This window comes from Neofelis nebulosa, chromosome 12 (genome assembly GCF_028018385.1).
Source record: "Neofelis nebulosa isolate mNeoNeb1 chromosome 12, mNeoNeb1.pri, whole genome shotgun sequence".
NCBI lineage: Eukaryota > Metazoa > Chordata > Mammalia > Carnivora > Felidae > Neofelis > Neofelis nebulosa.
Genome location: NC_080793.1, coordinates 20,176,295 through 20,200,614, shown reverse-complemented (window position 1 = coordinate 20,200,614; position 24,320 = coordinate 20,176,295). Strand labels below are relative to the sequence as shown.

The following is a 24,320-nucleotide window of genomic DNA, read 5'->3' as shown; positions in this document are numbered from 1 at the left end:
AGATCTCCCAGTGGGAGAGTTTTTCCTACTGTAGTTGTCCGTCTGCCACCGTTGCAAAAACCTATCAAATAAAGCGTCTCCTTGTCTCAGTCCAGATTTGTGTTTTATTTGACACTACGAAGTTGGTTCAGGATGGTTCTGCTTGCACCTAGCGTTTCTTGTGGATGAAATAAACATCTGTATTATGCTTAGATTATTCTCCAGTGCATCCATGGCATAGGAACAAATTCACATTTCAAAACAAGTGTTAAAGCTGAACTCACTACAGATGTCTGGCCCAGACATTCTGAATCTCAACAGTGGAGGCAGCTTATTCACACACTGGGGTCCCAGTTATGTGATAGTCTTTTAAACTTATGGAAAGATTGTGGTAATACTTTACAATTGTTTAACATTTATTCATTTTTGAGAGACAGAGCATGAGAGGGGGAGGAGCAGAGAGAGAGGGAGACACAGAATCTGAAACAGGCTACAGGCTCTGAGCTGTCAGCACAGAGCCTGACTCGAGGTTCTAACCCACAAACCACGAGATCATGACCTGAGCTGAAGTTGGATGCTTAACCGACTGAGCCCCCCAGGTGCCCCAGATTTTGGTAATACTTTAGATTCTTTGCAAAAATCCATGATATTTCCATTCTCTCCCACTCTCATCTTTATCTTCAAGTAAAGCCTTTCTGTACAGGGCTTCTTCCTAGAATTGACCTCATAGTCATGAAAATCACAGAATTTCAAGGTGAGAAGGGATTTAAAAATCTCTTGGTCCAAGACCTTTATCTTATGAAGAAGGAAAATGTTATTGCTGATGGTGAGCTCCTTGGGTCAGTTCCAAGGCTAGTTTCATATCTGAGACCCTCATGCTTAGCTCAGGACCTGGTATGATCAGGTGCTCAAGAGGAATCAAAATTAATGACAAACCCAAGGGGAAGTTTGAAGGAAAGGCATCAAGGCAGGCACCTTACTTGATGGTCTGTTGAATGACACCAATTGACCAAAGGCTCTTCTTCCTTCTAAAACCAACCCAAAATTGTTCTCATTCCCACTCTCTAGGTGTTCCCTAAACCATCAGAAATATAGAGGCAATTTTGTGCTCAGGGAAGACTGAATCAAACTTTTTCTATTTTTCCTAGTTGATGGTTTTTGCCCATATCACAGTAGATGATGTGGATTATAAATGGCCAGACTGCATACTCTAAAATGTGACTCCTCTGGGAGTTTTTAATCTATCCGAGACACAGACAAACACAGCAGGGAAAAGTGAAAATATCTCTGCTTCATTAGTGGATATTTATGAGCTTGTCTAGGGTCGCCATGGTGACCAGAAGACAGGAACTACTTGTAGATGCCAGTACCTGTAGAAGATCTCAGGTAAGGGATGAAGCTATTACTGACCATGAACTATGGACCAGGTTGCTTAGCATCTATTTATTTAATCCTCACACATACCTACAAGGATGTTAGTATTACCCCATTTAACACTGAGAAAACTGAGGCTCAGAGGCACTAGGCCATTTGCTGAAGACCACACAGATCTGAACTTGGCACCACCTAGCCCTGACGTCTGTGTGAATTGCACTTCCTGGAACTGTGAGCATCACCATGCTTTGACTCAGGTGGTGGAAGCTGGCATGAAACTGCACAGAGACATGCATGTACCCAGGAAAGCGCATCAGTGGGGCTGGTGGAGCCACCACCAGCCTCACTCAGGATGCCACAGGCTACCACTCACGGGATCCAGCTCCTCTGTTGCTGTTTCCTTTTCCCCCCTTTCGTTTCTTTCTTCTCTGCTCCCTGAGAAAAAGAATCTAGTTGCTTTGCTTAGTCATAATCATGCACACAGTGGAGTTCTGGCCCAGGGTTGGTGGCTATCTTGGATCAAGGCTCAATCCTTGTCTCATCAGTTGAACCTGATGGTTAGTGTGGGTTCTCTGGGAAGCAGACCTTGAAGCAATGATTTAGCCCAAGATTTCATTGGGAAGGTGCAGGGGGGCAGATTGGTAGGGGAATACAGAAGTGACGCAAGGAAGGGGAGGAACATTATTGAGCCAGCGATTGTCGTGGGAGACTATCGTTAATTCCCTAGGGAAAATCCAACACAAAACATTTGCCCCAGAATTATTCCACTCAAAGGTCGAGAGAAAACAGATATCCATACACCAACTCCCTAGTGCCACTGGGTGAGGGTTGCTCCCTGGGGATGTCAATTCCTGGTCACTTTCAGCTGGCTCTGCACATCGGAAGAAGGGGGTTAGAAAAAGTCTTCAGGCTGAGACATGCAGATACTGACTGATGGAAATGGGCTAGAGCCCTCTAAAAGGTCACAGGAAACTGGATGGGGCAATGACAGCTGCTGCTACATCAGGGTTGCAGGGTTATGTGAGCAAAAGCATGACGACCTGTGTGCAAGGGTCTGCCTTCTGGCCACTTGGCTCATAAGTGAGCTGAGAGAGTGGCAGACACAGTGTGATCGGGCATCTTCTTGTAGACAAGACCTCTCCTTTCAGAAGACCAGACTGCCTTCCCAACGTAGCCATAATAACAGGCCAACGTTTTGGGGCACCTGGGTGGCTCAGTTGGTTGTGTCCAACTTCAGCTCAGGTCATGATCTCGTGCTCTGTGAGTTCAAGCCCTGCATCAGGCTCTGTGCTGACAGCTCAGAGCCTGGAGCCTGCTACAGATTCTGTGTCTCCCTCTCTCTCTGCCCCTCCCCTGTTCACACTCTCTCTCTCTCAAAAATAAATAAAGATTAAAAAAAATAAAAGGCCAACACTTCCTGCATTATCTCATTGACCACCCAACCCCACCCCTGCAACATTCCTGTAGGGTAGGACTATTATTTTCATTTTACAGAAGACAAAAGCGAGGCTAAGAAAACAGAGATAATAATGCCTCTCTGAAGATATCACTTTCGAAAGCTGTTGTATAGAAAATGGTGGGGATAACAATTTACTTAAGAGGTAATTGTGTATTGCTCCTGGCAGATTTATCCATCCCACGATCTAGAGCCCCACAAAGTGCTTTGCACGGAGAAGATGCTCAATGAATGGTATGTTTGACTGAAGTTCTGGTTTATGAATGTATTTCCTGGAAAGATCTTGTCAGAGACAAAAATGCACAGGGGAATTATGGAGATATTTTTGTTCAGGTTATCACAGCAGGGAGAGGCATCCAGGTGTGAAGGTCAAGGTATGTTGGCAGGGTGGCTTTACCTTAGACTTATAGGGAGGAGCAACACAAGTTCCAGGTAGGGTGATGTAGAGCTAGAATTGTTTTGCAATCAGAGGAAGTCTCAGCTAGCTGAACAGGAAGTGTTTATCTCTGTGTCTGGCTGGTTTTGGAGGGACAAACAATTCTAATCTTTTTTTTTTTTTAATTTTTTAATGTTTATTTATTTTTGAGAGAGAGACAGAGACAGAGCATGAGCAGGGGAGGGGCAGAGAGAGAGAGAGAGAGGGAGACACAGAATCGGATGCAGGCTCCAGGCTCTGAGCCATCAGCACAGAGCCTGACACAGGGCTCGAACTCACCAGTGGTGAGATCGTGACCTGAGCTGAAGTCGGACACTCAACCAACTGAGCCACCCAGGTGCCCCAAAACAATTCTAATCTTAATCGCTCGTGAGGCAAAGAATGGGAAGTCCAGGGTCGTCGGTGGTTGGTTTTGTTAAGTAAACAAGAAAGTCATCTGTGAATTTGTGGTAGTCATGACAACGAGTGTCCAGGGAGCCTATCTAAATTGTATGGGAAAGGGGCGCCTGGGTGGCTCAGTCAATTAAGCGTCTGGTTTTGGCTCAAGTCATGATCTTGAGGTTCGTGAGTTCAAGCTCCCTGTTGGGCTCTGTGCTCACAGCTCAGAGCCTGGAGCCTGCTTTGGTGTCTGTATCTCCCTCTCTCTCTCTGCCCCTCCCCTGCTTACACTCTGTCTCTCTGTCTCTCTCTCAAAAATAAATAAACATTAAAATAAATAAATAGATAAATAAATTGTATGGGGAAGAGTGGTCCTTTTGGGTAAGTCATTTCTAGGAACACACAAAGATGGGGGGATTTTTGAAAACAAAGGTTAGGGAGACTTTTGAACTGTTGCTGTTTTCCAGGATCACAGGACTCAGAGAAAGTTTAACATTGTCAATTTCATTAAAAAAGATATAAAAATTAAGCTATATTTAATTATATATTATGCTTCACTTGTTTAAAAGATAAAAAGAGGGGCACCTGGCTGGCTCAGTCAGTGGAATATGTGACTCTTGATCTTGGGGTCGTGAGTTTGAGCCCCATATTGGTTGTAGAGATTACTTAAAAATAAAATCTTAGGGGCACCTGGCTGACTCAGTTGATTAAGCATCCGACTCTTGATTTCAGTTCAGGTCATGATCTCACAGTCTGTGAGACTGAGCCCCACACTAGGCTCTCTGTCGACAGTGTGGAGTCTGCTTGGGATTCTCTCTCTTCCTGTCTCCCTTTGCCCCTCCCTGGCTCGTGCTCTGTCTCTTCTCTCTCTCTTAAAAAATAAAATAAACATTAAATTAAAAAAACATTAAAAATTATAAAAAAAATAAATACAGTAACTACTCACACATACACACACAGATGGAGCAAGAGCAATTTTTTTTCCAAAGACAAATGCATCCTTGTCACCTCTCTGCTGGCTTCCCACTGTTTTCCAGATAAAGATGGAAGTTCTTAGCAAGACCTCCAGGCCCTACATGATCTGGCCCCTGTCTGCCCCTCTGGACTCATCTCTGGGCCTTCTTACCTCTCTATCTGGGCATTCCAGTCTCCATTGCTCTTTCTGGAATTTTCCATGCTCTCTTTTGTCTAAAAACTGTTGCCCAAGTTGTTTTCTCTGCCTCAAAAACTCTCTACCCCTCCTGACTTCAACCCCACCCGGGTTTAGACACTTCAAGCTTTTCTGGTTACCTTTACCTTTTCAGTACAGACTAGGTTCCTTAGTTAAAAGTTGCCAGAGATCCATCAACCACCAGAAGTTTATCAACCACTTTGAAGCAACTATCTTCATTTGAATGTCATCTAGAATATGTAAAAAGTGGTAAATAAATGTACCTTCCATGATACATGTGCAATAAGAACTCCTATGCCTTTGATGTATTTTCACCTCAAGGTTATCAACTGTGTGTCTGACAAGTACAATTAAATAAATCTGTAATCTATCGAAATTTTTGGTTATAAACATTGTTAACAGAAATGGTTTCACAAACACAACATGTAAAGCGCTATTACATTTTGAGCATAACTACTTTAGTGAATAGTTATTCTTTTAAAAAAACAAAAAACAAAACAAAAATCCCTGGAGGTCAAAATTCTTTTCCTTTAGAGCAGCACCAATGGAAATACAATGTGAGCCACACGTGTGATATTAAGTGTTCCTCTTGGCAAATTTGAAAAAGTAAAAAGAAAAGGTGAAATTCAATGTTTTTGTTTTTTTAATTTAAAAAGTTTTTTTTTTAAATTTTTTAAATGTTTATTTATTTTTAAGAGAGAGAGTGAGACAGAGTGTGAGCAGGGGAGGGCCAGAGAGAGAGGGAGACACAGAATCCGAAGCAGGCTCCAGGCTCTGAGCTGTCAGCCCAGAGCCCGATGCGGGGCTCGAATTCACAGACTGCGAGATCGTGACCTGAGCCAAAGTCGGACGCTTAACCGACTGAGCCACCCAGGCGCCCCTTATTTAAAAAGTTTTAATTGCGGTGAAATACACATAAAACATACTATCCTAGCCATTTTCAAGTGCACAGCTCAGTGGTGTTGAGTACGTTCACACTGTTGTGCAGTCAATCCCCAGGCCTGTTTCATTCTGCAAAACCCAAACTGTCGACCCGTTAAACCACACCCCATTCTCCTCTTCCCCAGTCTCTGGCAACTACCATTCTACTTTCTGTCTCTAGGAGTTTGACGACTCTACGTACCTCCCATAAATGGAATCATACAGTATCTGTCTTTTTTACTGACTTATTTCACTCAATAATGTGCTCAAGCCTCGCCCACGTTGTGGCAGGTGTCAGCATTTCTTTCCTTTGTATGGTTTGTTCTTCCCTTCAGGGACACCTGGGTTTCTTCCACATTACGGCTATTATGAGTAGTGCTATGAACATGGATGTGCAAATATTTCTTCAAGACCCTGCTTTGGGGTTATCTGCCCAGAAACAGAATTGCTGGATCACATGACAATTTCACTTTTCATTTTTTGACAAACTACCATACTATTTTCCACAGCAGCTGCACCATTTTATATCCCCACCAACATCACACATGGGTTCTCATTTCTTTTCATCCTTGCTAACACTCATTATTTTTTATAGTAGCCTCCCTAATGGGTATAAGGTAGTGAAATTAATTTTAATAAGACATTTTATTTATCCCAGTGTATTTGAAATATTATCGAGTCTACCATCAATAAAAAAATTATTAACGAGGTATTTTACATTTTTTGGTGCAAAGCCTGAGATGTGTTACATATTTTATTCTGAGAGCATATTTCAATTCAGACTAGCCACATTTCACTGTCGGTTAAGCAACTCTTGATTTTGGCTCAGGTCACAAGCTCACGTTCGTGGATTCGAGCCCCCATTGAGCTCTGAGCTCACAGCATGGAGCCTGCTTCAGATCCTCTGTCTCCCTTTCTCTGCCCCTCCCCCTCTCAAAAAGAAATAAATGTAAAAAAATATATTTAATTAAAAAAAAAACTAGCCACATTTCAATTTCCCTATAGCCACATGTGGCTAGTGTCTCCCATATTGGATAGCCTGACTGCAGAGCATCTAACTCAGTTAAATATTATGTATTCATTGGTGGGCATTTTTGTCTGGCTGTCTCCCTCATTAACTCCAAGCTCCAGGAGGACAAAGAATGTGTCTGTTTTGCTCATATACGGTAGCTTGCTGAAGGCTGGCACAAACCAGGTGCTCAATAAACACTTTTTAATAAATGAATGAATTAATGAAGAGTGTCTCTATTAATACCTTTTTGTCCTGACTTTGTTCAGACTCATTTGTAGTTAATTTCTAGGAATAATTTGCAATGCTTTGTTCCTTGACCTGCTTTCCAGGCCTGCTTCTTAGCTCCTGGGAAAGCAGAGAAATAAATGTTACCCAGGCAGATCCTAGATCTGTGTCTGTGAAGAGATGGAAATAGCAAGTAAATGCTATTGTAAGGGAGGATAAATATCTTTCTTCTACCCAACTTAGGTTTTTGGCTGGGTCTTTATAACAAAAGACAGATTTACAAGAGAAAAGCATCCAAATTTATTTAAGGTAAGTTCTATGTGACATGGGAGCCTTCATAAGGAAATGAAGACCAGAGGAAGTGCTTCAAACTGAGTATTTTTACACTTGTTTGATGAAGTGTGGGAAGTCATGGAAAATGTGTTAGAACAAAAGGGGTATGAGCTAAGAGGAGGAAACTTGAGGAAACTTAGCAAGGCCTGTTTGTCCTGATTTCTCTTGAAGCCTCTTGGGGTCCTTGGAGATAAGGATGTTCCTTTCCTCTGGAAATAGGGAAGGCATTTTTTACATGAGAGTCTCATGACCTGCTTTAAGGGAAGGCCAAAGAATCCTTCCTGCACATGCTGATTCTCAAATTCTTTCAGTTTAAAATAGTCAATATGTCCAGGTGCCATATTTTTGGTTGATGTGTCCTGAACCCTGTAACTATTCCAGCAATACACAGCACCTGGGTTCACTGGAGGATAAATATTCTCTCTATAACACCAGTAAAATTTGAGAATAGAATCTTAGTTTCTTTAGGATTATTTTCTTTAAATTTTTTTTAAATGTTTTTATTTATTTTTGAGACAGAGAGAGACAGAGCATGAGCAGGGGAGGGGCAGAGAGAGAAGGAGACACAGAATCTGAAGCAGTCTCCAGGCTCTGAGCTGTCAGCACAGAGCCTGACGTGGGGCTCAAACTCATGGACTGTGAGATCATGACCTGAGCTGAAGTTGGATGCTTAACTGACTGAGCCACCCAGACGCCCCACTTAAAATTTTTTTTTGTTTATTTATTCTGAGAGAAAGAGAGCATGAGTGGGGTAGGTCCAGAGACAGAAGGAAAGAGAGAGAATTCCAAGCACCTGTCAGTGCAGGGCCAATGTGGGGTTCCTGTGAGATCATGGCGTGAGCTGAAATCAAGGGTCAGACACTTAACCAACTGAGGCACCCAGGCACCCCTAGAATTATTTTCAGTGTAAATCAAGGAAGAGTAAGGGTTAACTATTAGTCATCAGCATTCCAAGGTGGAAAATGTATATGCAGAGACCAAGAACCTGTCTCATAGGAGGCCCTATGTGGGAGTGGAGGTAGGGTGGGGCATTTAGTTCCTTTATGAGTTTCCCATGAGGCAAGTCAGGCCCCCCACCCTGGATTTTGTTACAGGACTACTAGTTGGCCACATGGAGCCTTTGAATGAATTAGAGAAAGGTGCTCTCTCTGGGGAGAGTGGGTGGAGCATGAGCTGGTTTTTAGCATAGTCTCACTTCCTTGTGCGGTGAACAACCTGTTCAGCCATAAGCACTGGTCCTGCAAAGTCTCTATAGAGCAGTCACTTTCTCTGAGGTGAACTTCCATTAACTAAGTACACCAGGTTGATAGATAAAAACATAAGGCTCACTGATTACCTTTCTTTGAGAAGTCACGGTCACAAGGATTCAGATACCTATGTTATTATGAATAGTGAGTACAAAGCTAGTTCCATGAATTAACGAGTTCAACTCTCACAATAACCCTATTATACTATCATTAACTCCATTTTTAACTGAGGAGTCTGAGGCTCACAGATAAATGTCAGAGCTGGGATTTGAACCCAACTGTCTAGTTTCCTTAGGCAAGGCAATGAGAGGTCACACTTCCCTTGTTGCTGACTTGGGACCCGTATAGGTCATTATTGCTCCTTCACCTTGTTTCTGACTTGTGTTTGAACAGCCACATATCAGAATGGGCACAGTCTTTTCTTGGATGTGCTGAGTGCCTGGGTGGCTGGCTGGCTGGCTCAGTCGGTTGAACGTAGACTCTTGGTTTCAGCTCAGGTCATGATCCCAGGATCGTGGGATTGAATCTAGTGTGAGGCTATGCACTGAGTGTGAAGCCTGGTTAAGATTCTCTCTGTCTGTCTCTCTCTTTCCCTCTGCCCCTCTCCCCCACTTGCTTTCTCTCTCTCAAATAAATAAAATGGAAAAAAAAAAAAAGATGTGATAATACAGCCGCACATCAGGGGTTCAAAGCCTGGGATCCACTCTGTGTCCCTCAGATGACTTTGTGAATCTTCGCTCTGGACTGCTGGCTCAAGACTTCAGGGTTTCCTCTGGAGGGCAATTGCTTCACCCTCATTTCCTAGTTATTTCAGGACATCTCCCCAGAGTACCCAAGTTCTGACAACAAACACCCACTCAGATAACCAGAAAACATACACTAGTCTGAAAATTTCAGTGGATGGATTGTCTAGTACTGTTCTCTTTATACAATAAACTTTTGAAATGTTGCAAGCAAAAAAAATTCTGGAATGTGTAGAAATTTCGATGCTTTCAGGAAGCTGGCTGTTAGAGGAACCCTCATGTGAAGGCTTTTGTTAAGTGGAGGACCAGATTTGTAAATCAAACAATTACCCCCTAGCCAGATAAAAACAACAGCTTCCATCTCCTGGCATTGATGACAGACTAGAAACCGTGCAAAAGCTTCACCTCCATCATTATCATCATTTCTCTCTCTTCGTAACAGCTTTATTGTGACATAATTCACACACTGTACCATTTACCGTTTTAAAGTAGACAATTTGGTATTTTGAGTATATTCACAAGGGTGTGCAGCTGTCCACTACCTCATTCCATAACATTTCCATGATCCCAAAAAAGAACCCCCTTGCCAGTGAGCCCTCACTCCTTGTTCCCTCTCCCCCCTCCCCCGGCGCCCCCCCCCCCCAGCTCCTGGGTAGCCACTAACCTACTTTCTGTCTCTGTAAGATTTGTCTATTCTGAACACTTCAGATAAGCAGACCTGCACAATATGTGGTCTTTTGTGCCCAGATCCTTTCACTTAGCATGTTACTAAGGTCGACCCGTATTGCAGCATGTATCAGTACTTTACTCCTTTTTATGATCAAATAATATTCCATCGATGGGTAAGCCACATTTTGTTTACCTACTCGTCACTTGATAGGCATTTGGGTTATTTCCACTTTTTGGCTACCACCATCTCTTAATCCTCTTGCCACCCTTAGGAGCATGTATTGTCCTCTGTTGATTCAATGAATTACATTTTCCTAGAACACTGAAAATGACAAGTCTTTCCAGGAAATCAACGACTGGACTTAAAGTCCCAGAGACCAGTCAAATGCTGGTTCTTAGATGTTCTGGATTTTAGCTTTCTTTCCAACCCTATCTCTAATGTTAATCCAGTGAACAATGTCCTGAACCATGAATCCAGCTCCTCCTAGAGTGCAGAGATGCTTCTATCAAAAAGTTCTGGCGTTATTTTATGTTCCCAGTGCTTGGTGGCACCAGGAGACCATCTGGTCCTTCCCACAGCCCACGAGATTCCTGTAGAGCACAGTGGATCAGATGTTCCACTTTGCAGGCCTGGTTGGATTCAAATATCCCATCTGATCCCATCTGACAGTTAATAGGGGAGTGACTTTGGGCAAGTTACTTAACCTCCCTGAGCTTCAGTCTGGTTATAGAAAGGGGTTAATAACATTACTTTAGAGTTGCTGTCAGAACCAGTCAAGTGTTAGGGCAATACCCCTCATGTTGTAAACTCAACTACTGGCTTCCTAACTACCAATTTGTGGTGGGAGGTATCTCTGTGCCAAGTTGCGCCCACCAAATCCAGACATGCTGGTTCTTTTCCACTAATCAACCCTAACTCCTCTTCCCACCCCCAACCCACCACCCAATTCTTTCCTGGTTAACTTCTCACTCTTTTGATATCATTCTAATTTTTTTTTTTAACGTTTATTTATTATTGAGAAACAGAGACAGAGCATGAGCATGGGAGGGGCGGGGGAAGACACAGAATCTGAAGCAGGCTCCAGGCTCTGAGCTGTTAGCACAAAGCCGGAGGTGGAGCTTGAACTCACAAACCGTGAGACCATGACCTGAGCCAAAGTCGGAAGCTTAGCCAACTGGGCCAGCAAGGCGCCCCTCTGATCTCATTTTAAATGCCACTTCCTTGGAAAGCCCTCATGCCCCTCTTCTTAGAGCACTTTTCTTTTCGTTACTGTATCAGTTTGCCATTTCCTATTTATTTTAATGTATTTTTTTTTTTGTTCATCAACTGTGCACTCCACCAGGGACTCTGTTTGACTCTCTAGTTCCTCAGTACGTACAGTGGTCTAGGATCATGGCAGGCATTCATCAAATATTTACGGCAAATAGTCCACCTCGTTCTTTGAGCTGAGGTTCAGACAGGAGGAAAGCATCCTTCTCCAAATCACAGAGCGTAAGTGGCATATCTGTCCCCATGTGTCCCTATTCCCAATCCACACTCTATCCCCTGAGCCTGGTAAGAATTTTTCTAACGTGCCCCCTAATATATTTGAGTGCCAAAGAAAATTCCAGAAAGGGGAGAGTAAAGAAGAGTGCAAAATAAGGGAACCTCTTTGTGTTTGGCTTGGCTCTTCCTCTCCCGACCTTAAGGCGCGTATATTGTAAAGCGAGAGATTATAGCAAAAACGACACACCGGGGCAGCTACCACAACCGAACTAGCGAAGGAACAGCCACGCAAGGAGCGGGGGCGCTGAGAGGAGGAAGGGGGTGAAGACAGAAGACAGATCCTGCGCAGGCGCAGCCGAGACATCCCACTCTTCCTCCCCTCGCCCCTCCCTTCCCGGTCCAGTCACCAGACGCCTTGTGCAGTCAGCTGACGCGGCGCTGCGGTAGTCACGTGGCGGCGGGCGGGGCGCCGCCTCACAGCGCAGGCGCAGATCCTCGGCTCCTGGGTCAGCTGACCCGAGGGGGTGATCTCGCTGATCTAGGCCGCTTACCTCGGCCTCGGAGTCGCCACCGCCATGGCCAGCCAGTCGCAGGGCATCCAGCAGCTGCTGCAGGCCGAGAAGCGGGCCGCCGAGAAGGTGTCGGAGGCCCGCAAGCGTGAGTTTCGGGGTGGGGCGGCCAGGCGTGGTACCAGTGCACGAAACGCCGCCAGGCCGCAGGAGGTCGTAGGTAGATGAGGCCCGAAAAACTGCGGCGTGGAGTGGTGGTGACAATCGCGGGATCTTGTGTGGCTCTAAACTGTCTGGATCTGAGGCTCTGGAAGGCTTGCGGGTCGACTGGAAGCCGCGATGTGGGGTAGTAGACAGGGCGTGGAGACAATAGTAGGTGGATGACCTTGGGTCTTGGGAGGCTTGTGAAATGGGCTATTCAAACGGAACTCGTCTTTCTCCCTGTCACTTGCTCCTTTGGGTTGTTTTGTGTCCGTGTACAGAGCTACCGTAATCCATGCTGTTGAACACAGAGTCCTCTTTGCCACGTCTGCTTCTCTTGTTCGCCACGTTTAGACAGTAGCCAAGATGTATACGCCTGTTTACTTTTCCCCCATCGCCACAGCTAGCATCTTAGTCCGGGACACTAGGTTTCCTGAGGCTCTGGAAATTCGTTAATTCCTTTAAAAAAATTTTTTTTTAAATGTGATTAATATGTGCCAGACGCATTACCCGGTGTACCAGTGACCGGTGTCTCCATCATCATGGTATTCAAAAGTCCCAGTGGAGGAAGCCAATGCTGGGTGGGTTAGTTGCAGGTGAGATGGGGGCTAGAGTTAGAAGTGTAAGGTTGCTAAGGAACTTAACGGGTGGATCTAACCTCCTCCAAGAGTATTCTCCTTCCATCAGAATCCTCCCTGGGGTGCAGATAGGACTTCCCCACTTCCTTTACAGTCAGTTTAGCGCCTGCAGAATAAAGACCAGGTTCCTTTTTCTTTTCTTTTTTTTTTTCTTTTTCTTTTTCTGAGCAGAACAGTAGGGTTTATTGAGCAAAAGTACAAAGCTCTCAAGAGTGAGAGGGCTGGGTTGCCCAGACCAGATTCCTTAATAGGGTGTAGGCAGTGTTTTTGGATCGGGCTCTAGCTTTCTTCCCTCATCTCATTTTTGGGTTCTCTCTTCCAGCCATCCTGGACCACTGTGATGCCTTATTTCACCTGCAAGCCTCGGTACAGCTGTTTTCTCCAGTTGAAAGTGCCTTTTCCTAGTTTCCTCTCTCTTTAACACTTAGTCTTTCTTCAGATCTCAAAATTTAGGCAGCATTTCTTCCAGGAAGCCTTCCCTGCTTTGTCCTTCTCTCAAACCAGGCTGAGTCCTTCCTAAGACCTTATTTCTGTCATCGCGATGTGATAACCGGTTTCTTAATAGGGCTTAGTCACTAGACTAAGCTCCTGGAGTACATGGACTGTGTGTAACTTAATTGTATGTATTCATTTTCCCATCTGGTGAGATAGGTATCCTTATCCCTGTTATACAGATGGGTGATAGGAGGCTTATTGAAATGATTTGACCATACCGTGAGAAAAAGCATAGTGGGAGCCTAGAGGCCTCTTTTCCCATGCAAGGAGTATGACCCTTAGTAATTCTTTGGTGTTTCTCCTGTTATAAGACTTACACTTTTATTCCATACCCAAGTAGATTTCAAGCACGGCTCTTATACTTTCTGGCTTAGAGTATTTCCTATGAAATACTCTATTTCATAGGAAAAGCTTTCTTTGAGGGAGCTGGGGATGATGGGAACAAGCCTTTTATTCTTGCCCTGGTGACTGGAAAGTTTTGTGTTCTTCATAGAATATTTCTCATCATGGTCTTGATGATAAAGTATTTCCAGAATGACTTCTCAGAGTTTGTCCTGTGGTGGCTCATTAGTAACAGAAGTTACTGTTGGGAAGTATGTGAGATTATTTGGGGGAGGTGCAGGAACAAATACTTGTAAAATGGTCGGAATAATTCTGAGTGTCTTGGATGTAGGGGTCATGTTTTCTTTATCTCATCAAGCTTGGTGCAGGGTCTTGTATAGGTCATATAGCTATTACATATTTACTGAATGAATTTGTTTTAAAGGAGTGAGTTTATGGCTAATATACATCTCAGAATTTGCAGTAATTAGAAACAGAAGTATTGAGGGGTGCCTGGGTGGTTCAGTCGGTTAAGCGTCCGACTTCGGCTCAGGTCATGATCTCGCGGTTCGTGAGTTCGAGCCCCATGTCGGGCTCTGGGCTGATGGCTCAGAGCCTGGAGCCTGCTTCCGATTCTGTGTCTTCCTCTCTCTCTGCCCCTCCCCTGTTCATGCTCTGTCTGTCTCTGTCTCAAAAATAAATGTTAAGGGGCGCCTGGGTGGCTCGGTCGGTTAAGCATCTGACTTCGGCTCAGGTCATGATCTCACGGTCCATGAGTTCGAGCCCCGCGTCTGAGCCCAGGCTCAGAGCCTGGAGCCTGTTTCAGATTCTGTGTCTCCCTCTCTTTCTGCCCCTCCCCTGTTCATGCTCCGTCTCTCTCTGTCTCAAAAATAAATAAATGTTACAATTTAAAAAAAAATTAAAAAAAAATAAACGTTAAAAAAAATTTTTTTTTAAAAAAGAAACAGAAATATTGACAAGAGCTACAATTTGAAAAAAATCACTGCCTTTTTTGATTTGTAATTATGGTTATCTTGCCCATTTAGGAATTGGGAAGAGGCAGTACATATGTGGCAAAGGGATCCTACTTAAATTTTTCTTGAAATTGTTGCTTTGGACCATAAAACTTAAAAAAAAAAATGTGTTATGGTTTATTTTATTGACGTAGCTGTTTCAGTGAAAACACTGGCTCCCACAAAAATAAGGTGTAAAAGAAATATGGTTTCCTGTTCAAGTATTTATTTTTGGTTTTCAGACAAGCCTATCAGCATTGAACCTTGAAGATATGTGATGGGCAGGGAATGGTTTATCTTAATTCAGAGAACTTTGGGAGTTGGGAGTGACCAGGAGAGTGATATTGTGAAATTACGTGGAGCTCGCATAATGTTTGAGTCATAAGTGTTACTTGTAGATTGTTGGTTTAGAAAAGATCTTCAGCTCTGAAGTGTGGGTTTGGAGATGGGTGATAAGGAAGATGACATGTGGAGGACAGGGGTAGAAGTTAGCTCACAGGGACAGCAGTAGGCCCTAAATAATACTGGAGAAAACATACACTTACAGAAATAGGTTTGGGGTTTTTAGAGAGGTCTGTTGATTGTTTCACCAGAAACATGATGGAGTGTTGATGTGGGGTCATTATACATCCCAAATCCTGTTCTTCATCAGGAGATGGGAGGTTAAATTCACTTTCATTTGTCTACATGGGTTGAGTGGGATTTGGGAAATTGTTGTACAAGAATGTCTAATAAAGCTTACTTTTAGGTGCAGGATGTCTTTTGCTCTGGATTAAATAAATGCTCAGGTTGATCATATAGTTTCAATTTGGGTTTCTGAGAAGTTTGATCAGTGAGCAGAGGATCAAAGCAGAGAATATATGCTGGCTGGTCTTGTGGTCTGTTTTCAGACAGGGTCTGATGGAATTTAAAGAATCTTTTCAGCTGTACGTTTATTCTCTAGAAACCAGAGCCCCTGTGTCTCCTCACTTCTTAGATGCTTGTGCAGTCTTACCGTCCAGTGCTCCCCATTTCAGGATGCCTTCCCAGAACCACTTTGTTACTTATTTCCTTGTGCACAGGCATGGTTTTAGTTTCCAATATTACATCATGTGTCTCATTAGTTACATTTTAGGTTACTGTCTCTTGGGAGCATATTCCTCTCCTCACTCAGCTTCTAAGCAGACCTCTAGTTACAATCAACAGCATACTTAGGTGTTTACTTCTTAGGAAGAGCAAGAATTCCCCAGATGGGTAATGTCACCCATTTTATGTTGGTTCTTAACAGTGGGGATTGAGAGAATATTCTGACACATTGCAGAATTGTTTCCATCATTTTTCTGTTTGTAGTTATGGAAGACGGTCCTTTTTATCTAGTCACTTCCTAGCTAAGTACAGCTTGCAGGAGGCAGGAACCTATACTGCTAGTTAGCTTTGAATTCCCCCGTGCATGTCTCTTGGGACTATAGCATAAAACTTTTTTCCTTGTTACCTGTTAGAATTTACTATCTCAGTTTCTGCTTCCTCTTCTACTTGTCTTTTAACCACTTCTTGATGCAGCTTTTTCCTTTGAAAACAGGAAAGAACCGGAGGCTGAAGCAGGCCAAAGAAGAAGCTCAGGCTGAAATTGAACAGTACCGCCTGCAAAGGGAGAAGGAGTTCAAGGCCAAGGAAGCTGCGGTGGGCCTGGTTTATTTTCATTACTGCTTTAGTTTCCTGAGGCTTTCCTCTTCTTCCCTTTTCCCCAGGCTCTCAAAATATCTAGCATAGCTTGGAGATTGTGATTTCTGGCAGAAATTTGAAGGTTTGTCTTTTAGATGCTCAGGCTGAGTCTCCTCGGTGATCAGTTTTTAACTAACATTGAACCCTGGTCTTCACTTAGTCATTTCACAAATATCTGTTAAACATGTTAGCTTGTGCCAGATGCTAGGGGGTCAGCTGTGAGCAGAAGTCGACATGGTCCCTGCCTCGTGGAGCTTACCTCCTATAGTCTGATGGTCAGGGAGACTCGGCAACGAAACGCAAGTCTGGCGGAGTTCCAGCTGTGAGAGAGCCACGGTGGTCGTAAGCATCCATCAGACGGAGCCCACCTCAGTGTAGTAGAGACACTTAGCGACAGTACAGGCCAGGCCAGGGAGCGTGAGATGCATGAAGTACTGGTACAGCAACAGATCCCAGAGAGGGGAAGGGATGAAGGAGGGCTTTACAGAGAAAAGAAACTGTCAGGTAACAGAAAGCAATTCAGGCTGATTTTAAGGAAAATGGAATTTATTGGCTTGTATAATGAAAAACCCAGGCAAAAGGCTAACTTTATTTTGATCAGGAGCTTAAATAATGCTCTCAGGACTTCATTTCCATCTCTCAACTCTGCCTTGTCTTTGTGGGCTCCATTCTCAAGTCCTGCCCTGTGGCCTGCATTGGGTGTTCCAGGCGCACACCCTCCCAGGCCTGAGGCACATGCCTCTCCCTCTGAGCAGTAAGTGGCAAAAGTTCCTTTTGTCTTTGCACTGGGCGGCTACCGTGCTGTTAAAACTTAAAGTGTCTCTGGCTCTCGCAGCAGGGTAGATGGGTGCTGTAAACTGTCAGACCGCCCACAGAACAGTGTGGAAATACTCTTGTCGGGGCGACCACTTCATCTTATTTTTACATCTACGCTGCAGTTACTCACAGAGCCTGGATCGGCGCTGTGGTGTAGGCATGAGCCCCGAGGTTTTCCAGCAATGTTTGTGGTAACCCCTTGGGCTTTGTGACCACGTACCCAGACTTGGCATACGGTGTCTATTTATAGAACAGAGGTAGTGTCCCCCTCTCCTATCCCTTCCCCGCAGTAGGGTTTTTGGACTAAAATTTTAAAAGTAGGAGTTAGCGACTGAGCTAATAGGCGATGGCCCCTTATTCTGCTAATATGAACAGTTACAATATAGGATGAAGGGTCATAAGTTTGAACTCAGGAAACTTGGGTTTGAATCCTTGCATGTTCACTTTGACCTCTTTGAGCCTGGGTCTCCTCATCTGTGAAAAGTGGAGGGATGACTTCTGAACAGGTTTTGGAGGAATAGGTAACATGCGAGAGAATGCTTTCTTGTTAAGCACTGTAGTGTGCATACAGATAGGAAGGCCTGTAGCTGTTAACGTACACGTAAAGAGGCAGAAACAGGTTACAAGATAGAAAGGATCAGATGCAAAAAAGCTTTGTCTTCAAGAACCTGATAGGTCTCATTCTAATCAAGTAGGCGTACACTTGACAAAAGCCAGCCATACTGTGAAGACTGAGGATAAAGGAAATTTATCCATCCATGTGTGTTATATTGTGACTGGAATTTGAAGGGGTAAGACACGAATATGGTAAAAAAATTCAAGCAGTAAAATAGGGCAACGGTGAAGTTAGTTTCCCTCCCACCCAGACCTGGACTCCTCCTCAGAGGCAGTCACTGTTAGTAGTTTCTTGCAAATCCTTCTAGAATATTCTGTTTGAAAGAAAAGATGTCATGTATTCATAATGCTGGTGAATCCACTGCCGAATGTAAGAACTAGAACATTAACCAGTGTTGGTTAATGTAAACTGCGGGTTCCTCCCGAACTGCATCCTGAGTGCACAAGCCCTCAGGTTTGTTTTTTTTTTTTGACTTTTTTTTTTTTTTAACATCACTTATTTCTGCCTTTTAAAACCACACAAGGATATGCATTTACCAACCACGCTGACACCATTTTACGTCTTGCTTTTTTCCTCTTAAACTGCATATTTGACAGTTTGTCCCGTCTTGCTGTACTCTGGGTCTTAAGGTTCTTTCCAGTCTTTGGTTAAGGCGATCCGTTAGACACTAGAGAGATGTGAAGGGACTGCTCTCCGGGGTAGTTTCTGAGCGGTGGAAACGCTGTGCAGTTTACCTTTTGATAGATGTGTGAAGGTTGGCCACCAAGGGATTGCGTCCTTTCTTTGCTCCCAGTAACTGGGAACGCCACCTTCCCGCATGCTCTTCAGTCACGAGGTCACACTGCCTGCAGCTGATTCTTTGTATTCACCGACGAGACTGGGTTTCTCCAGAACTAAGGAGGTTGTGCCAACCAGAGCATCAGCCTGACCTTCCCTGTGTGTCCTTGCCCCCCCGACTCCAGGCCCTGGGATCCCACGGCAGCTGCAGCACTGAGGTGGAGAAGGAGACCCAGGAGAAGATGACCATCCTCCAGACCTACTTCCAGCAGAACAGGGATGAAGTCCTGGATAACCTCTTGGCCTTTGTCTGTGACATCCGGCCAGAAATCCACGAAAACTACCGCATAAACGGATAGGGGAGGAAGGAGCAGCTCTGCGCGGATTGGCATTTTTCAATGCGTTCGTGGTTATGAGGCTTCAGCAAAGCTTGAGTTACTTTCTTGTGAAAAGGCATTAAATTATTTCTGTATGTCATATAGTAGATCCCTTCACTTTTTAGAGAATAGCAGACCTAGCTTCTTTGTACAAACTTAGAGCTTATCCAAAGATTTTCTTTTACCTCATATTTCTTAAAATTTAAAGTGTATATGTTGTCTGTTTTCCTATGCCTTTTAGCTCAAGCAACATATATATCAATACTTTTTCTTTCTTAGATGTAGTAAAAAAAAAAAAAATTAAATTTTTTTTTTTTTTTTTTTTTTTTTTTTTAAAGAAAGAAAGGGATTAAATATTTTTTTTCCCTATAGCTTTCTTAAAGGTCAGGGGCTTTATCTATGAAAAAGTAGTAAATAGTTATTTGTAACTTGTGTGAAGCAGCAGCCAGCCTTAAAATAGTCCTTTCTGGCTAAGGGTTAGAACAATAAATACTAGTATAATTGTTTGGGCTGCTTTTAGTTTCTCTTAATCAAAATTACTAGCTGATAGAATTCCAAAACTTGTTACATCGTGTACTGATAATCATTTAAAAGTAAAGACTTTGTCATGCATTTTCCCTTCTTCTGGTTCATCCTTTTTGATAATGCAAAGTACACTCTGACCCAGATGTTGTGCAGAATTTCACTTAGGAAATTAAATTAGCACATGTATCACGTACCCATTTGCACGCATACTTAGAAAATATTTGCGGTATGTATCTTAGCAGGAAGGAAATCACTTCTGATTTTACCCAGCCCACTAGTTTGAAAACAGCATTTAAGTAGTAAGTCTGCAGTTTGCCTTTCGTCTACTGGGGTGGCCCTATTTCCTCCCTGGTGGGCTACCTGATAAGCCTAATACCTATAGGAACTTCACTCTTAGGAATTCAATGCTCTGTGGCTCTCTATTAGCAGCAAGTCTGGCTGCAGAATAATTTCTAGTAGATGAAAACAGTTGAAAGAGAGCATGATGGGATTTCCTTCCTTGTTCTGAAATAGTAGGAGGGAATTAGATGCCCTTTAAAGAAATCACATTTTATATGACTCAGGATGGGTTGGTCTCAGGCCACGTCCGTCTCCAGTTTCTGTTCTTTTTTATAGTAGAATTCCTCGGGTGAGTTTTCTTTTTTTTTTTTTTTTTTTTTTCAACATTTTTTATTTATTTTTGGGAGAGAGAGAGACAGAGCATGAACGGGGGAGGGGCAGAGAGAGAGGGAGACATACAGAATCGGAAACAGGCTCCAGGCTCCGAGCCATCAGCCCAGAGCCTGACGTGGGGCTCGAACTCACGGACGGTGAGATCGTGACCTGGCTGAAGTCGGACGCTTAACCGACTGCGCCACCCAAGCGCCCCCTTCGGGTGAGTTTTCTATACGAGCTTTCCCAGTTTTTACTGTTCAAGCACTCCCATCAGGCTTGCCACCCCACTGAAGCCGCATGTCAAGGTCAGCAGTGCTGACCACATTGAGAGGTCCAGTCTTCTACTTAACCTTCAGTCCTGTTTGACAGGTCTGACTATTCCTTCCAGAACCGCTTCCTTAGCCTTGTTGTGCAGTGATGTGCTACCCTGCTCCTCCTCGGACTCTTGCCAGTTCCAGCTCCTCTTTTCCCAGGGATTTGTTCTTGGACTTGTCTACACTCCTTCCCTTGTTGAAACCCACCTACTTTTCATGGCTTTGGATACCATCTATGTTGAAGACCCTAATTTATATGCAACTTCTCTCCTGAACTCTAGAGTTGTCAGATTGCTTGTTTGCTATTTTGATTTGGATCTGTAATAAACCTCTCCATCTTAATGTGTTCCGTAGTGTACCCGGTTTTGTTAGGACTTTATTCCTGCTGTTGCTAAGTGCAGCAAACCCCACACCCGTGCCTACCACAAATACAGATTTCCCAAACTGGAGGACCATGAAGAAGCAGCACCTGCATTCACTGGTTTACACCCAGTATTTAACCTGGTTGCCACCAATATTTTCATCCTGGATTAATAGGGTTGTACTCACATATATTTTTGCTGGACTCTGCTTCCAGCCCACCAGCTGAATGTTGGTAAAGTTGTAGAAGCAACATAAGTACTTCAAAAGGGGTGTGCTGTAGGGTCAGTTGACAGGAAAGGTAAGATGTGAAAAGTTCGAGCTTGGTGGTCTGGGAGAGAGGAACCTAAACGGTCTGAAGAGTGAATTGAATGTAACGTGAGTGAGTGGAGAGACTTGGCCGTTCTAGAAGGGGGAAGGGTGGCAGTAGTGGCTGATGGATGAGGTGGTGTGAGGGAGGTGAGAACACGTTTAAATGCCTGTGGGGAAGGGGGAATAGAGTGAGTGAGACTGGAGACTCAGGGTGGAATGAGATCCCGTGAGAGCCAGGCGCAGAGGGAGGGAATAGCTGTAGCCTTCAAGCTTGATGGTACTCAGGGAAAATGGTGGGTATGCAGGCCTTCCCGGGCCAGTTGAATCTATCGATTTCTGGGAGTGGGGCTGGGACGAACATAAATTGATCGACGAAGATAGATTGTCTTCCACAATGGGGAAGGCCTCCCATTGTGCCCTGATGTGAGAAATCAGCACGTTTGGTTCTTTGAGCACTAAGGCAGATAGGGTTGGTTCTGACACGGAAAGAATGTGAAGATACACGTGTAGAACAGTGTGCAATTTGTTCCCACTGAGCATAAAGGATACGGGTGTGCCTGTGTGTACGCGCAGGAGATTTCTGGAAGATCGAGGACACTGGTGCTCATCGCTCAGTGCTTGGGCTGCCACAGGAGGGTTTCTTTGTGCACTTTTCATCCATATGCAGGGTCATTCAGCGTCCCTGGCCTCTACCCACTGGATGCCAGTAGTAGCCCTTCGGTTGTGACAGTCAAAAATATCTCCATTGTCAGATGTCCCCTGGGGGCCCAAACCTCCCCCGGTTAAGAACCACTCTCCTGTAGCAACAACAGAATTATTAAAAACAAAGTACTACATGTAATTCCTGGAACGCTCCAGGTGCTCAGCAAATGTTTCCTAATTTTCTAAAATTCGCTGCAGGGCAGCTGTTCTCCATGCGGTGATCCAGTGACTCAGTTTACTTCCACTTTGCCGCTCTCCCATCTTAGCACATGGTTTCCCTGACGGCGGGGGGTAAGGAAAAGTTGGCAAACACGCACCAACTCTTCCGTGCTTCAGTCCTGAAATGACACGGGCGCTTGTTCTCAGCCCACTGATGGGCGTGGGTCACATGAGCCAACCTAACTGCAAGGGAGTCAGAAGGGATCGCCCTGGGGTATTTTGGATCTTGGGTGAGTAAAAACCATCTACAATTGTTAATAGCTTTCTCTATGCCGGCTGATGTTCTAAGTACTTTTGCGTGTGTATTAACTCATCCTCAAAGCACTTTATTTTGCAGGCGATGAGGCCGAGTTGCAAGGATGCGCCATAGTAGAGCCAAGATCAAGACTGGCAGTCTAGCCAAGAATCTGTGCTTAACCACTGCATGCGCTCAGCACGGAGCATATGTGTCTCCCCTTTTATGTTTCTCACCTGTGTGATTCTTTGCTTTACCGCTCTTGAATCCTAGATTAATTGCTCCACTGGGCAATTTCTTTTCTTTTTTTTTTTTTTTTTTTAATTTTTTTAAGAGGCTGCTTGAATTCACAACCCTGAGATTAAGAGTTGGTATGCTCTACCAACTGAGCCAGCCAGGCGCCCCTCCTCTGGCCAATTTCGTGACAGGTGACCCCTTTGTCTAGAGAGAAGGATGCCCTCAGTATTGTCCATTACTGAAGCACAGAAACTCTTTGGCCATTCTATTTGATGCCATGGCTCAGACCTACTGACGTTCTCCTTGATAGAAGACGTGAAATAGCTTACAGAAAGTCAGATCTTGTGTGTAATACCTACAAATTCCCGAAGATGTGCTATTCCTGCTTTATGGGTGGAAAACAAGCCCTGAATTGCTGAAAGATGAGGCAGTTTATCAGAGGCCAGTCACAGAGTCTCTGCATCCTTCAAGTGAGGGAGGCTGTGTTCCAGGCACTTGTGTAACCATACAACAGCCCTGCAGTTTAGGCACAGGATCTCACTCCCATGGATGGGAAAGCTGAGGCCCGGAGAGGTTTATCGAATGCTCAAGGTCACAGGGCAAGGAAGCCACAAGAATGGGCATCAAGTCCAACCGGATCAGACTGAAGGCTGCGAGGGAAAACCTACTGTGCCAGGCCTCCAGGCTTTTCCTGAGGTGTGTGGTGGGTGGAGTACCCAGCCTCGTAAAGCTTCAAAGCCTGTAGCTAACATTCTTGGCACGCTTGGGCTTCCCCGCTGGAAGACGGATGGCACCAGAAGTCAATGAAAGCTGCTCGGTGGAAAGGACCTGCGCCCACGAGCCTCCCGTGCTCCTCCTCTTTCACCTCTTCTGTTTTTCTTTCCTTGAGGGGCAGTCTGGGAGACGGCAGAGGGTTTTGTCCTGTCAGCTGCTCCCGTGACTTCAGTGGCTCCGAAATTCCCGAAAAAGCTTGCACACAGGCAGCAGTTCCAGTTTTCCTCCCTCCCACTCCCCTTCCCCTGCGTAGGCTGGTCTTACGAGGCAGGAGAGGCACATTCTTAATGGCGAGATTTGGCCAGTGGTTCTGGGAGAGGAAGCTGCCAGATCAGGTCAACATCTATCTTCTCTGGCTTTTGAAAAACTTCAGATGACACCGGCTCGTGGGTCAAATGTCAGCTCAAGGCCATAGCTCACTGTGTTTGGAGGGGATGAGCGATGGGGATGGGTGGGCTTGGAGGGTCAGGAGGTACACAGCCTGCCTTTTTCTCCTACTTGAAAGTAAGGAAGGGAACAGTAGCAACATTCTGGAACACATGGCAGCAGCTGAAGATAAGATAAAGGGAGAAGCTAGGCTGGTTGTTCCAAGAACATGATTGGTGTGTTGGCTACCACTGTCTTGTGCGGTTTTTAAAAATAGAAAGACCAGAGGGTGGAGCTTTCTAGTTAAAAGCCTGAGTATTTTTTTTTTTTAATGTTTATTTATTTTGAGAGAGAAGGCATGTGCAGGTGCATGAGCAGGGAAGGGGCAGAGAGAGAGGGAGAGAGAGAATCCCAAGCAGGTTCCCTGCTGTTAGCCTGGAGCTTGACTTGGGCTTGAACCCATGAACTGTGAGATCATGACCTGAGCTGAAATCAAGAGTCAGACGCCTAACTGACTGAGCCCCTCCACGCACCCCGAAAGCGTGAGTACTTTTAATTGCCCTTCCCTCCTCTGCCAGACACGTTTGTTCTCGTTCTTGAGGCCTTGCCCTGTTTTATTCTCTTCGTACCTGTCCCTGGCTCTTGTCTTCCTGCACACTAGAAACAGCTCCCCGACACTCTAGGCCTTCCTGACAGGAATTCAGAGTATTTCTTTTGGTTTTGACCCA

The 24,320-nt window shown here is 44.6% G+C and overlaps 2 protein-coding genes and 1 long non-coding RNA gene across 8 annotated transcripts in view; 2 read left to right on the top strand and 1 right to left on the bottom strand.

Moving 5' to 3' along the window:
- Positions 1 to 11,813, bottom strand: part of LOC131491445 (uncharacterized) — a 44,785-nt gene extending 32,972 nt beyond the window's left edge. For both annotated transcript variants that reach the window (XR_009251462.1, XR_009251461.1), the window contains exon 1: positions 11,678 to 11,813. This is a non-coding gene — a long non-coding RNA (uncharacterized LOC131491445). The remainder of the gene's footprint in view (positions 1 to 11,677) is intronic.
- A 93-nt stretch (positions 11,814 to 11,906) lies between these two features.
- Positions 11,907 to 19,515, top strand: ATP6V1G1 (ATPase H+ transporting V1 subunit G1). Its single transcript, XM_058694388.1, has 3 exons — positions 11,907 to 12,087; positions 16,166 to 16,266; positions 18,703 to 19,515. Exons 1-3 carry the CDS (start codon positions 12,006 to 12,008, stop codon positions 18,874 to 18,876), a joined length of 357 nt encoding a protein of 118 aa, XP_058550371.1. The 5' UTR covers positions 11,907 to 12,005; the 3' UTR covers positions 18,877 to 19,515.
- Positions 19,516 to 23,931: 4,416 nt separating this feature from the next.
- TMEM268 (transmembrane protein 268) overlaps positions 23,932 to 24,320 on the top strand; it is a 42,568-nt gene continuing 42,179 nt past the window's right edge. For all 5 annotated transcript variants that reach the window (XR_009251457.1, XR_009251456.1, XM_058694382.1 and 2 more), the window contains exon 1: positions 23,932 to 24,134. The gene's annotated coding sequence lies outside the window, so the exon portion shown is untranslated. The remainder of the gene's footprint in view (positions 24,135 to 24,320) is intronic.

Coding starts and splice junctions, on each gene's coding strand:
- ATP6V1G1 (XM_058694388.1), top strand. CDS start 12,006: ATGGCCAGCCAGTCGCAGGGCATCCAGCAGCTGCTGCAGGCCGAGAAG. Junction 12,088..16,165: donor GGTGTCGGAGGCCCGCAAGC/GTGAGTTTCGGG, acceptor CTTTGAAAACAG/GAAAGAACCGGAGGCTGAAG. Junction 16,267..18,702: donor TCAAGGCCAAGGAAGCTGCG/GTGGGCCTGGTT, acceptor CCCCGACTCCAG/GCCCTGGGATCCCACGGCAG.